Below are 12,033 nucleotides of genomic sequence, written 5' to 3' on the forward strand. Positions count from 1 at the left end.
CCTTGGAATGGATTTTGTCATCTTAGCCTATACCTCAGACCAACAGTTTCCCTCATCTCTTCAATGGCTGACCTGACTCAGCCTCTTTGTCAATTTGTGAAAGCTGCTCATTCTTCTCTGTATATCTCCCATCCCTGTTCACCCATCCCACAGGCACCCGTGTGAGCTGGAGTGAGGTCTTTGTGGTGACTCGAGGTTTTATTTGATCTGTTTCTGAGCAGGTTTTGCCCAATGGATCCTTTAACACAGTCTGCCACCCCGTGCTAGATATTTACCACTAGATGGTAGTAAATCACTTCATTTGCGAAGATCAGAGCTGCAGTTCCTTCCACACGTACCTTGGGCTTTCCTAATTGATCTCTTCTCCGGCGTTGGCAAACTCTTATCCTCCACCAAACACAAATACTCCACCCCACTCTCCCACTCTGCGGCAGGGACCGTCAGTCTGCTGAAGATCATGTCTTTGTCTCCATCCCTCTTTGGACCCTGAGTCTTCACTCCATCTTCTCTCTCAATTCCATCCACCAGCCAGGTTACCCTGACTCCCTCTAAATCACTGTGAAGTATCTCACAGAGAATAGTCGCCGTCCTGTTCCTCCAGATCTCTTCGAAAGGAGGCTTCCTTAAAGTGACTGAGATCCCAGTGTCTACACATTCACCTGGGAGAAAAATTACAATTATTATTCAATCATTCCCCAATGGGACGTGGACATCGCTGGCAAGGCTGGCATTTCATGCGCATCACCACATGTACAATAGTGGCTTGCTCAGCTCTTTCAGAGGAGAGTTATGAGTCAACCACATGTGTTTGTGCCTGGAGCCACATCTGGGACAGACAGGATAAAGACAGCAGGTAGCCTTCCCGAAAGGAACATTAACAAACTATTAGGGTTTTTACCACAATCTAACAGCTTCTGTTTCACAGATTTGAGCGTTTAATTCCTAATTGTTTCCTTTCTAAAACTGAATTCAAATTCCCAAGCTGTCATCGAATTGAACTCAGTTCTCTGGATTATTGATCATACGTGTCCTCCACATATGAAGGTTGTATGTTCATGCCCCACTACAGATACTTGAGTACATAATCAAGAATGGCAAACCAGTACCGAGGGAGCTCTGCACTGTGTTGAGTGCCGTCTTTCAGGAAGAGACGTGAGACCAAGGCCCTTTCTCGGGATGAACAGATACCATTGTCGGGAATTTGAAAAAGGGAAAGGGGAGGGAGGACAATGTTTAACAGATTATCTGATAGTAATAATATAATGATCACTTATTGTCACAAGTAGGCTTCAATGAAGTTACTGTGAAAAGCCCCTAGTCGCCACATTCCGGCGCCTGTTTGGGGAGGCTGGTACAGGAATTGAACCCGCACTGCTGCCTTGTTCTGCATTACAAGCCAGCTGTTTAGCCCACTGTGCTAAACCAGCCCCAATATGATCATCATATTGCTGTGTGTGAGACATTGCTACACACCAATTAGTCAACACTGTCGTTACATTGAAACACTGACTGCACCTCATGGAAAGGACTGTTTTGGCTGCGAAACATTTTGGGACATCCTGAGGATGTGAAAGGGGGACATTAATGCAATTGTATCTTTCTTTGTCCAGGCCTCTGGATTACTGATCTACTCAAACACCCACTGCATAAACACATGCACATTGTTGGTGTTGTACTTTCTGACCCTCGTAGAGTTTATAGCCTTTGGGATCAGCAACGTCAATATTGGAGCTAGGCCCAGGATCATACCTTGGACGTTCCTCACTGTCCCATTGGTGCCAAAGTGGGAGGCTGGATGAGACACTGCACAGATGAAGGTCGAGCCTTTCTTCCACTCCGCTGCACTCACAGTCAGGTAGTGCCTGACACTGAATGTCCCAGCCTGCTCCAGAGCAGTGAGTCCAGCACGGGTCTTGGAGGAGATCAGAGCGCCATCTTTCTCCCAGGTGACGTTTATGAGGTCCGGGTAGAATCCAGTGATCACACACTCGAGTGTGGCTGTGTTCTTCATCTTCATCTCCTCTTTTGTTGGAGGCAGCAGTCTTACCCTGGGACCTTTTGGCACAACTGGAACATATGGGTAAACAAAGGAAGTGTTAGTCTTTTTTCCCACAAGTTTAACAGATTCAGGTCATTAATGTCCCATCTCCTGCCCACCTTTTGCACTGCTTATCCGTTTGGACACTGGTACAGATGAGGAAGCACCCTGGGCAGAGCACACAAACTCCACCCCGCTCTCCCACTCCTCTGCACTGGTTTGAAGTTGGCTGATGATAATGTGCAGGCTCCCTTCCTCTGTCGGTGACTGAGTCGAAACTCCTTCACTTCTTTTCTTGCTGCTCACTTCCCAGGAGAGCTGGACCGAGCTTGGATCAGAACAAACCACTGAGCACTCCAGGGTAGCAGTCCTGTTCATCCAAACCTCTTCAACAGAGGGATCTCGGAGAAAGACAGACATTCCTGGGAATGAGAAAGGGAAAACTTCAGAGAAATTGACATTGTTTGGTGTCAGCAGGCTTGAGAATCTCAGACAAGACTTTTCTATTGATGATCAGCAATGGAAGGAGAGGACAAAAGTGACTTTAAACCACAGTCATTTTTAAACTGGAAAACTTGGGCTGGTTATACTGCAGCTTAGTTTGTAGCACATTAACAGGGTTATTTTGAGGTCAACTTGCATTTCTTAGTTTTATTTTTTGATCGAGAAACACAGTGAGAGCATCAAGAACCCACCGGATCTGTTTTCTATCCATTTGCCCAAATCTGACCATTGGATCTGCGGTGGGGTCTGCAATTTGAGATGTGGGTCTGAGTGTCTTTTAGATGTGGTAATGTTAATAAAATGCAATCTCCAGTTTATATCAAGTGGTCTAATTAGAAAGAGAAACATTTGAACAAAGGCTTATTTACTGACAGGCCTTGTGGAGCTGGTATTGATTTGTGACATTGAACAAACTGAATCTTCTCCATTCAGAGTGAGCCTGAGGTTACCTCAGTTTGAAACTTCTTATCCTACTGTTCGAGTGTCTGTCTGGTCTCACTTCTCCCTGCCTCTGTAACCTTCATCAGCCTCACAACACTGCATTCCTCCAACTCTGGCCTCTTGTACATCTCCCCTCCCTTTGCCCCAGGATTGGAGGCTGTGCCTTCAGCCACCTCCATCCTAATCTCGGGAACTCCCTCCCTAAACCTCGGTCACTTTGTTTAAGGCATTCCTTAAAACCCATCTCTTCAGCCAAGCTTTTGATCACCTGTCCTACTGTCTCCTTCTTGACTCAGTGTCAATCTTTATCCTCCAGTGAATATACAACCATAAGAAATAGCAGGAGTGGACCATTCAGCCCCTCGAACCTTCTCCATCATTCATTACTATCATGGTTCATCTTCTTCCTCAACTGCCTGTTCCAGCCCACTCCCCGTATCCCTTCATTTGATGAAGAATCAAAACATATTGATGTCAGTCTTGAATATACTCAATGCTGGGGCACCTACAGCTCTTTGAAGGAGGCAATGCTAAAAATGCACAACATGGAAGAAATTCCTCCTCATCTCAGTCCTTAATGATTGATGCCTTATCCTGAGGCTGCGTCCACATGTTCTGGATTCCCCAGCCAGGGGAGACTACCTCTCAGTGTCGGTCCTGTCAAACCCCTTCAGAATCTTCGCTGTTTCAAAGAGATCACCTTTTATTTCTCTAAAGTCCAGAATGTCTCAATTAACTCAGACTCTCATCATTGGACAACCCTCCCATCCCAGCAACCAATCGAGTGAATCTTCTCTGCATTGCCTCCAAGGTAAGTACATCCCTCCTTTGATATGAAGACCAAAACTGGACACAGTTTAATAGGTCTGATCCCAACAAATCCCTGTGCGATTGAATCAAGACTTCCGGTCAGCTTGTAACAAAGGTTAACATGTATTTAGCTTAACCGGATTATATCTCTTTGCAGCCTCTTGGTGTCCTCTTCTCAGTTTACAGTCAAACTTGTCTTGTCAACACATAGCAGAGTCTGTAGCACTGATTATTGTGGCACTCCACTAGTTACAGCCTGATTACTTTAAAAGGTCATGTTTCTCCCGACTCTGTTTCTCTGTTGACAAATCCTCCATCCATGCTGATATCCCCAGCACAAGCTCATACCTGGTGTATTAACCTTTTATTTGGCACATTCTTGAACGTTTTAAAACTCCAAATGTGCAACATCTACCGGATCCCCTGTGTCTACCCCTGGAGCTAAGTCCTCAAAAAATCAAATTGTCAGATATAATTTTCGTTTTGTGAACCCACGTTGCCTTTGTCTGATCAGACTAGGATTTTCTAAGTGTGTGATTCCTCCTTAATAATAGATTCCAGCAACAATAGATTCCAACATTTTTCTGACAACTTACATCAGGCTAAGGGTCTGTAGTTTTCTATTTTCTCTCACCCTCCTTTCTTGAATCGCAGTGTTATTTATGTTTTCTAACGTCCAATCCACAGGAGTTTGGGGAATTTTGGAAAATCCTAACCAGCATACTCACAATCTTGACAGCAACCTCTTCGAGCCTTAGGATATTAACCTTCAGCTCCTGGAGAGTTTTCAGTTTTAATCCCTTCAACCTCCCCAGTAGCCTTGCCTCTGCTGATAGAAATGATCTTCAGTTCCTCACTCTCATTCGCCCCTTTGTAACCCCTCTATATCTGGTCTGTAAATTGTGCCTTCGACTGTGAAGGCCGGCACAAAATATTTGTTCAATGTCTCTGCCATTTCCTCATGCCCCATTCTCATTTCTCCTGCCTTTGCCACTAAGGGGCCAACATTTGTGGTAATAACTCTTCTTTTTGTATATGTACGAAGTGCCACACAACCTGAGTTCATGTTGCTTCACTAGTTCACTTTTGAATTCTATTTTTTTCTTTCTTGTCAACCTTTTGGTCAATCTTTGCAGTTTTCTAAAACACTCTCAGTCCTCGGGCGTCATTCTCCGACCCCCCGCCGGGTCGGAGAATGGCCGTTGGCCGCCGTGAATCCCGCCCCCGCCGAAGTCTCCGCTCCCGGAGATTGGGCGGGGGCGGGAATCCGGCCGCGCCGGTTGGCGGGACCCCCCGCTGGATTCTCCAGCCCGGATGGGCCGAAGTCCCGCCCAGGAATTGCCTGTCCCGCCGACGTAAATCAAACCTGGTATTTACTGGCGGGACCAGGCGGCGTGGGCGGGCTCCGGGGTCCTGGGGGGGGGGCGCGGGGCGATCTGACCCCGGGGGGTGCCCCCACGGTGGCCTGGCCCGCAATCGGGGCCCACCGATCCGCGGGCGGGCCTGTGCCGTGGGGGCACTCTTTCCCTTCCGCCTCCGCTACGGCCTCCACCATGGCGGAGGCGGAAGAGACTCTCCCCACTGCGCATGCGCGGGAAACTGACAGCGGCCGCTGACGCTCCCGCGCATGCACTGGGAAACTGACAGCGGCCGCTGACGCTCCCGCGCATGCGCCGCATTTCCGCGCCAGCTGGCGGGGAAACAAACGCCATTTCCGCCAGCTGGCGGGGCGGAAATCCCTCCGGCGTCAGCCTAGCCCCTCAATGTTGGGGCTAGGCCGCCAAAGATGCGGAGCCTTCCGCACCTTTGGGCCGGCGCGATGCCCGTCTGATTGGCGCCGGCTTTGGCGCCAGTCGGCGGACATCTCGCCGTTGGGGGAGAATTTCGCCCCTCTGGCGCACTAACATTCTTTGCAACATTATTAGACTCTTTTTAATTTCACACTATCATTAGCTTTGTTTGTAAGCCATCTTTATGTGGATCTTTATTGTCCCATTCTTGCTTTTAATGGAATGTATTTTTATTGAACATCTCAATGATTGCTCCAAATGTTTCTCACTTTTTTACTGTCACATCTTTATATTTATTTACCCAATCTACAATCCCCTCATACCTACATAACTGACTTTGTTTAAGTATAATATTTGTGGTTGGTATTGGAGTATGGCAGTTTCTGACTCAATATGGAATTCAATTGCATTGTGATCACTATTTCCCAATGGATCTTTTGTTATGGAGTTACTAAATGACCTTGTTCATTACACAATAATCCCTTCCTGAATACTGATGAATTGGTATTGGACATGTTGAGGTTTGTCACAGTGCCACAAAGATTTTCAAGGCTAGTTTTGATGTGCGCCATATATAGTCATTAATATCAAGCTAGGGTTTAATCTGCACAGTGTTGATATTAAATATTGCAGTTTTGTCAGTTGTTCAGCCCATCCTTCCATTACTCGCTAAGATTCGACATTTAATGGCCCCTTGTGTTAGGTGGCCTCACATCAGAAATCCTTACAGAGTCCGGAGAAATGCTTATCTGATTGGGTGAATGGTGCCTCATGCCATTTAACATTGAAGGGAAATATAAAAAGGCACTTTGCAAACTGCAACGTTTTGTAGACATTGAGTTCCTGCCGTTGACTCATGTTTTGGTCTCCAGGAGATGGAGGAATTGAACCATTTCCATTTCTGTTACCCAGACATTTCACACAACACCTATCAAATTAAAAAACAGGTCCTCAAGGGTCATAATCTCCAGATTACTGCCCAAGCCACGTGCAAATTGACATAGGGAGGCAAGAATAAGGGAAGTTAACACGTGGCTGAAAGAGTGGTGTGGGAATGAGGGGTTCCTTTTCATGGGACACTGGCATCAGTTTTGGGACAGGGGGGACCTAGACCGTTGGGATGGTCTCCACCTGAACCGAGCTGGGACCAGTGTTCTGGCGAAAAGAGTAAATAGGGTGGTCAATAGGACTTTAAACTAAAGATTGGGGGGGAAGGGAAAGTCAGGGAACCAAGAGGTGAAGTAATCAGCGGGGAGCGTAGCTGCTTAGGAATACAAAAAAACACGAACAGACAAAACCCAAGAGTGGTTATGATTGTCCCCATCCCACAAAATATGACACAGTGTATGGAAAGGCTCAGTAAACCAAGGTCCACCACACTAAGAAAACAAAAAGGGACGGTCAATAGAGAATTGAAGGTGCTATATTTAAATGCGCGCAGTGTACGGAACAAGGTAGATGAGCTTGTGGCCCAGATTGTGACTGGCAGGTATGATGTGGTAGGCATCACAGTGACATGGTTGCAAGGGGTTCAGGACTGGCATTTAAACATCCAGGGATTCACAACCTATCGAAAAGACAGAGAGGTGGGCAGAGGGGGCGGGGTTGACTTGTTAATTAGGAATGAAATTAAATCAATAGCACTAAACGACATAGGGTCAGGTGATGTGGAGTCTGTGTGGGTAGAGTTGAGGAGCCACAAAAGCAAAAAAACCATAATGGGAGTTATGTACAGGCCTCCTAACAGTGGTCAGGACGGGGGCACAAAATGCACCACGAAAGAGAAAGTGCATGTCAGAAAGGCAAGGTCACAGTGATCATGGGGGACTTCAATATGCAGGTGGACTGGGTAAACAATACTGCCAGTGGTCCCAAGGAAAGGGAATTCATTGAATGTTTACAGGAGGGCGTTTTGGAACAGCTTGTGATGGAGCCCAAGAGGGAACAGGCCATTCTGGACTTAGTGTTATGTAATGAGCCAGACTTGATTAAAGATCTTAAAGTAAGGGAGCACTTAGGAGGCAGTGATCATAATATGGTCGAATTCAATCTCCAATTTGAAAGAAAGAAGGTAGAATCAGATGTAAAGGTGTTACAGTTAAATAAAGGTAACTACAGGGGCATGAGGGAGGAACTGACGAAAATCGACTGGGAGCAGAGCCTAGTGGGAAAGACAGTAGAACAGCAATGGCAGGAGTTTCTGGGAGTAATTGAGGACACAGTACAGAGGTTCATCCCAAAGAAAAGAAAGGTTATCAGAGGGGGGATTAGGCAGCCATGGCTGACAAAGGAAGTTAGGGAATGCATCAAAGCAAAAGAGAAAGCCTATAATGTGGCAAAGAGTAGTGGGAAGTCAGAAGATTGGGAAGACTACAAAAACAAACAGAGGATAACAAAGAGAGAAATAAGGAAAGAGAGGATCAAATTTGAAGGTAGGCTAGCCAGTAACATTAGGAATGATAGTAAAAGTTTCTTTAAATACATTAAAAACAAACGGGAGGCAAAAGTAGACATTGGGCCGCTCCAAAATGACGCTGGTAATTTTGTGATGGGAGACAAGGAAATAGCTGAGGAACTAAATAAGTACTTTGCGTCAGTCTTCACAGTAGAAGACATGAGTAATATCCCAACAATTCAGGAGAGTCAGGGGGCAGAGTTGAATATGGTAGCCATCACAAAGGAGAAAGTGCTAGAGGAACTAAGAGGTCGAAAAATTGATAAATCTCCGGGCCCAGATGGGCTACATCCTAGAGTTCTAAAGGAGATAGCTGAAGAAATAGTGGAGGCGTAGTTATGATCTTTCAAAAGTCACTGGAGTCAGGGAAAGTCCCAGAGGATTGGAAAATCGCTGTTGTAACCCCCTTGTTCAAGAAGGGAACAAGGAAAAAGATGGAAAATTATAGGCCAATTAGCCTAACCTCGGTTGTTGGCAAGATTCTAGAATCCATTGTTAAGGATGAGATTACTAAATTCTTGGAAGTGCAGGGTCGGATTAGGACAAGTCAGCATGGATTTAGTAAGGGGAGGTCGTGCCTGACAAACCTGTTAGAGTTTTTTGAAGAGATAACAAATAGGTTAGACCAAGGAGAGCCAATGGATGTTATCTATCTTGACTTCCAAATGGCCTTTGATAAGGTGCCTCACGGGAGACTGCTGAGTAAAATAAGGGCCCATGGTATTCGAGGCAAGGTACTAACATGGGTTGACGATTGGCTGTCAGGCAGAAGGCAGAGAGTTGGGATAAAAGGTTCTTTTTCGGAATGGCAACCGGTGACGAGTGGTGTCCCGCAGGGTTCAGTGTTGGGGCCACAGCTGTTCTCTTTATATATTAACTAGATCTAGATGATGGGACTGGGGGCATTCTGGCTAAGTTTGCCGATGATACAAAGATAGGTGGAGGGGCAGGTAGTATGGAGGAGGTGGGGAGGCTGCAGAAAGATTTAGACAGTTTAGGAGAGTGCTCCAAGAAATGGCTGATGAAATTCAACGTGGCAAGTGCGAGGTCTTGCACTTTGGAAAAAAGAATAGAGGCATGGACTATTTTCTAAACGGTGACAAAATTCATAATGCTGAAGTGCAAAGGGACTTGGGAGTCCTAGTCCAGGATTCTCTAAAGGTAAACTTGCAGGTTGAGTCCGTAATTAAGAAAGCAAATGCAATGTTGTCATTCATCTCAAGAGGCTTGGAATATAAAAGCAGGGATGGCGACTTCCGGGTGCGGCGATGACCAGCTGAGTCGCACGTTTCGGCAGCTCCCGGTGGAACGGACTTTTGGGCTCTTAATAGGAGCCCCATCGGCAATTTTAACGGCAAATAACACTGTGCGGTAATCCAGAGGGAATCCCCCCTGGACACGGATGGAAAAAAGAGAGGAAAGTAGCCGGATTGCGGTGGATCCTCTAGAGCAGCGGCCAGGAAGGCAGGCACAAAGCAAGATGGCGTCGGAAGGAGGCAGTTTAATATGGGGCCCTGACCAACAAGAGTTCCTGCGGCGTTGCGTAGATGAACTCAAAAAGGAGATGAAGAAGGAGCTGTTGGCCCCGATATTACAAGCGATTGAGGGGCTAAAGGAGGAGCAAAAGACCCAGGAACAGGAACTTCGGGTCATGAAGGCAAAGGCTGCTGAGAATGAGGACGACATACAGGGCCTGCCTGGTGGTGAAAACGGAGATGCACGAGGCACAACACAAAAGATGTGTGAAAAGGCTGGAGGTGCTGGAGAATAATGCGAGGAGGAAGAACCTAAGGATTCTTGGTCTTCCCGAAGGTGCAGAAGGGACGGACGTCGGGGCATATGTGAGCATGATGCTGCACTCGTTAATGGGATCGGAGGCCCCGACGGGTCCGCTGGAGGTGGAGGGAGCCTATCGGGTTATGGCGCGAAGACCGAGGGCTGGAGAAATTCCTCGAGCAATAGTGGTGAGATTTCTCCGATATAAGGACAGAGAGATGGTCCTCAGATGGGCAAAGAAAACTCGGAGCAGTAGGTGGGAGAATGCGGTGATCCACGTATATCAAGATTGGAGTGCGGAGGTGGCGAGAAGGAGGGCAAGCTTTAATCGGGCCAAGGCGGTGTTGCATAAAAAGGTCAAATTCGGAATGCTGCAACCGGCAAGACTGTGGGTCACACATCTAGGGAAACACCACTACTTCGAAAGGTGAGGCGTGGACATTTATTGTCGAGGAGAAGCTGGAGTCAGTGGGCCAGAAAAAGAACGTTTGGGACAAAAGTGGGGGGATGAATTTGTGGGATGAAGGAGGGAAAAGGGGGAAGAGAGGACTTCCCAAGTTGTTAAACCTGCGACCCTGTAACTTCTCTCTCTTCCCCATGTCGTGGGGGAGGGGGTGAGGGAGGATGAGGAGCTGAGGGCGCCGGCCATTGGGGGCGGGGCCAAAAGGGAAGCGCGGGCTTTGTTCCCGCGCTATGGTAATCATGGCGGGAACAGGGAAGCAGGAAGGAGGGGGCCTCGCACAGTGTGAGCCGAGGTCACGGGGGGAAGCCGAGGTCGGCCAGAGTTTGCTGACTTCTGGGAGCAACAGGGGGGGTGCAATTACGCTAGCTTGGGATCTAGCGGGGGGGGGGGTTAACTGGGTTGCTGCTGCTGGGGAGAAGGGGGAGCTGGTATGGGAGGGGGGGGTCGGGGCGGGGAGGCACCGCCTGGGGGGGATACAGCTACGTGGGAACCGGGTGAGGAGCTGGATTGAAAAAGGAAATGGCTAGTCGTCAAGGGGGGGTGGGGTAAAGAGCCCCCCAACCCGGTTGATCACGTGGAATGTGAGAGGGCTGAATGGGCCGATTAAGAGGGCACGAGTACTCGCACACCTAAAGAAACTTAAGGCAGATGTGGTTCTGCTTCAGGAGACGCATCTGAAGCTGATAGACCAGGTTAGACTTCGCAAAGGATGGGCGGGGCTCGATGCAAAAAACAGGGGGGTGGCCATACTAGTGGGGAAGCGGGTAATGTTTGAGGCAAAGACTATAGTGGGGGCAGATACGTGATGGTGAGTGGCAAACTGCAAGGGGAGGCGGTGGTATTAGTGAACGTGTATGCCCCGAACTGGGATGATGCCAATTTTATGAGGTGTATGTTAGGACGAATCCCGGACCTAGAAGTGGGGAAGTTGGTAATGGGTGGAGACTTTAATACGGTGCTGGACCCAGGGCTGGACAGATCGAGGTCCAGGACCGGAAGGAGGCCGGCTGCAGCTAGGGTGCTTAAGGATTTTATGGATCAGATGGGAGGAGTAGATCCCTGGAGATTTAGTAGACCTAGGAGTAAGGAGTTTTCGTTTTTCTCCTATGTACACAAAGTTTATTCACGAATAGATTTTTTTGTTTTGGGAAGGGCACTGATCCCAAAGGTGACGGGGACGGAGTACATGGCTATAGCCATCTCGGATCATGCTCCACACTGGGTGGACCTGGAGATAGGGGAAGAAAAACAACAGCTTCCACCCTGGAGAATGGACATGGGATTATTGGCAGATGAGGGGGTGTGTTTAAGGGTGAGGGGTTGTATTGAAAGGTACTTGGAACTTAATGATAATGGGGAGGAACAGGTGGTCTGGGAGGCACTGAAGGCAGTGGTTAGAGGGGAGCTGATATCTATTAGGGCACATAAAGGAAAGCAGGAGGGTAGGGAAAGGGAGCGGTTGTTGAAAGAACTTCTGAGGGTGGACAGACAATACGCGGAGGCACCGGAGGAGGGACTGTACAGGGAAAGGCAAAGGCTACATGTAGAATTTGACTTGTTGACTATGGGTAATGCAGAGGCACAATGGAGGAAGGCACAGGGTGTACAGTACGAATATGGGGAGAAGGCGAGTAGGTTGTTGGCCCACCAACTGAGGAAAAGGGGAGCAGCGAGGGAGATAGGGGGGGGTGAGAGATGAGGAGGGAGAGATGGAGCGGGGAGCGGAGAGAGTGAATGGAGTGTTCAAGGCATTTTA

General features: G+C 47.9%; 1 protein-coding gene and 1 long non-coding RNA gene across 3 annotated transcripts in view; one reads left to right on the top strand and one right to left on the bottom strand.

The window, feature by feature from the left end:
• The window catches only part of LOC140419726 (uncharacterized), an 80,480-nt gene that overhangs the window by 53,160 nt on the left and 15,287 nt on the right, over positions 1-12,033 (top strand). The gene's annotated exons all lie outside the window — the stretch shown is intronic.
• The window catches only part of LOC140419724 (uncharacterized), a 92,499-nt gene that overhangs the window by 45,062 nt on the left and 35,404 nt on the right, over positions 1-12,033 (bottom strand). Inside the window, exons 8-10 of one of the 2 annotated variants that reach the window (XM_072503661.1) lie at positions 2,158-2,460; positions 1,750-2,067; positions 339-659 (exon numbers count right to left, since the gene is read on the bottom strand). In XM_072503661.1, coding sequence (XP_072359762.1) covers positions 339-659; positions 1,750-2,067; positions 2,158-2,460 — 942 coding nt within the window. The remainder of the gene's footprint in view (positions 1-338; positions 660-1,749; positions 2,068-2,157; positions 2,461-12,033) is intronic. The other variant, XM_072503662.1, reaches the window with a different exon arrangement.

Source organism: Scyliorhinus torazame, chromosome 5 (assembly GCF_047496885.1).
Source record: "Scyliorhinus torazame isolate Kashiwa2021f chromosome 5, sScyTor2.1, whole genome shotgun sequence".
NCBI classification, from domain to species: domain Eukaryota; kingdom Metazoa; phylum Chordata; class Chondrichthyes; order Carcharhiniformes; family Scyliorhinidae; genus Scyliorhinus; species Scyliorhinus torazame.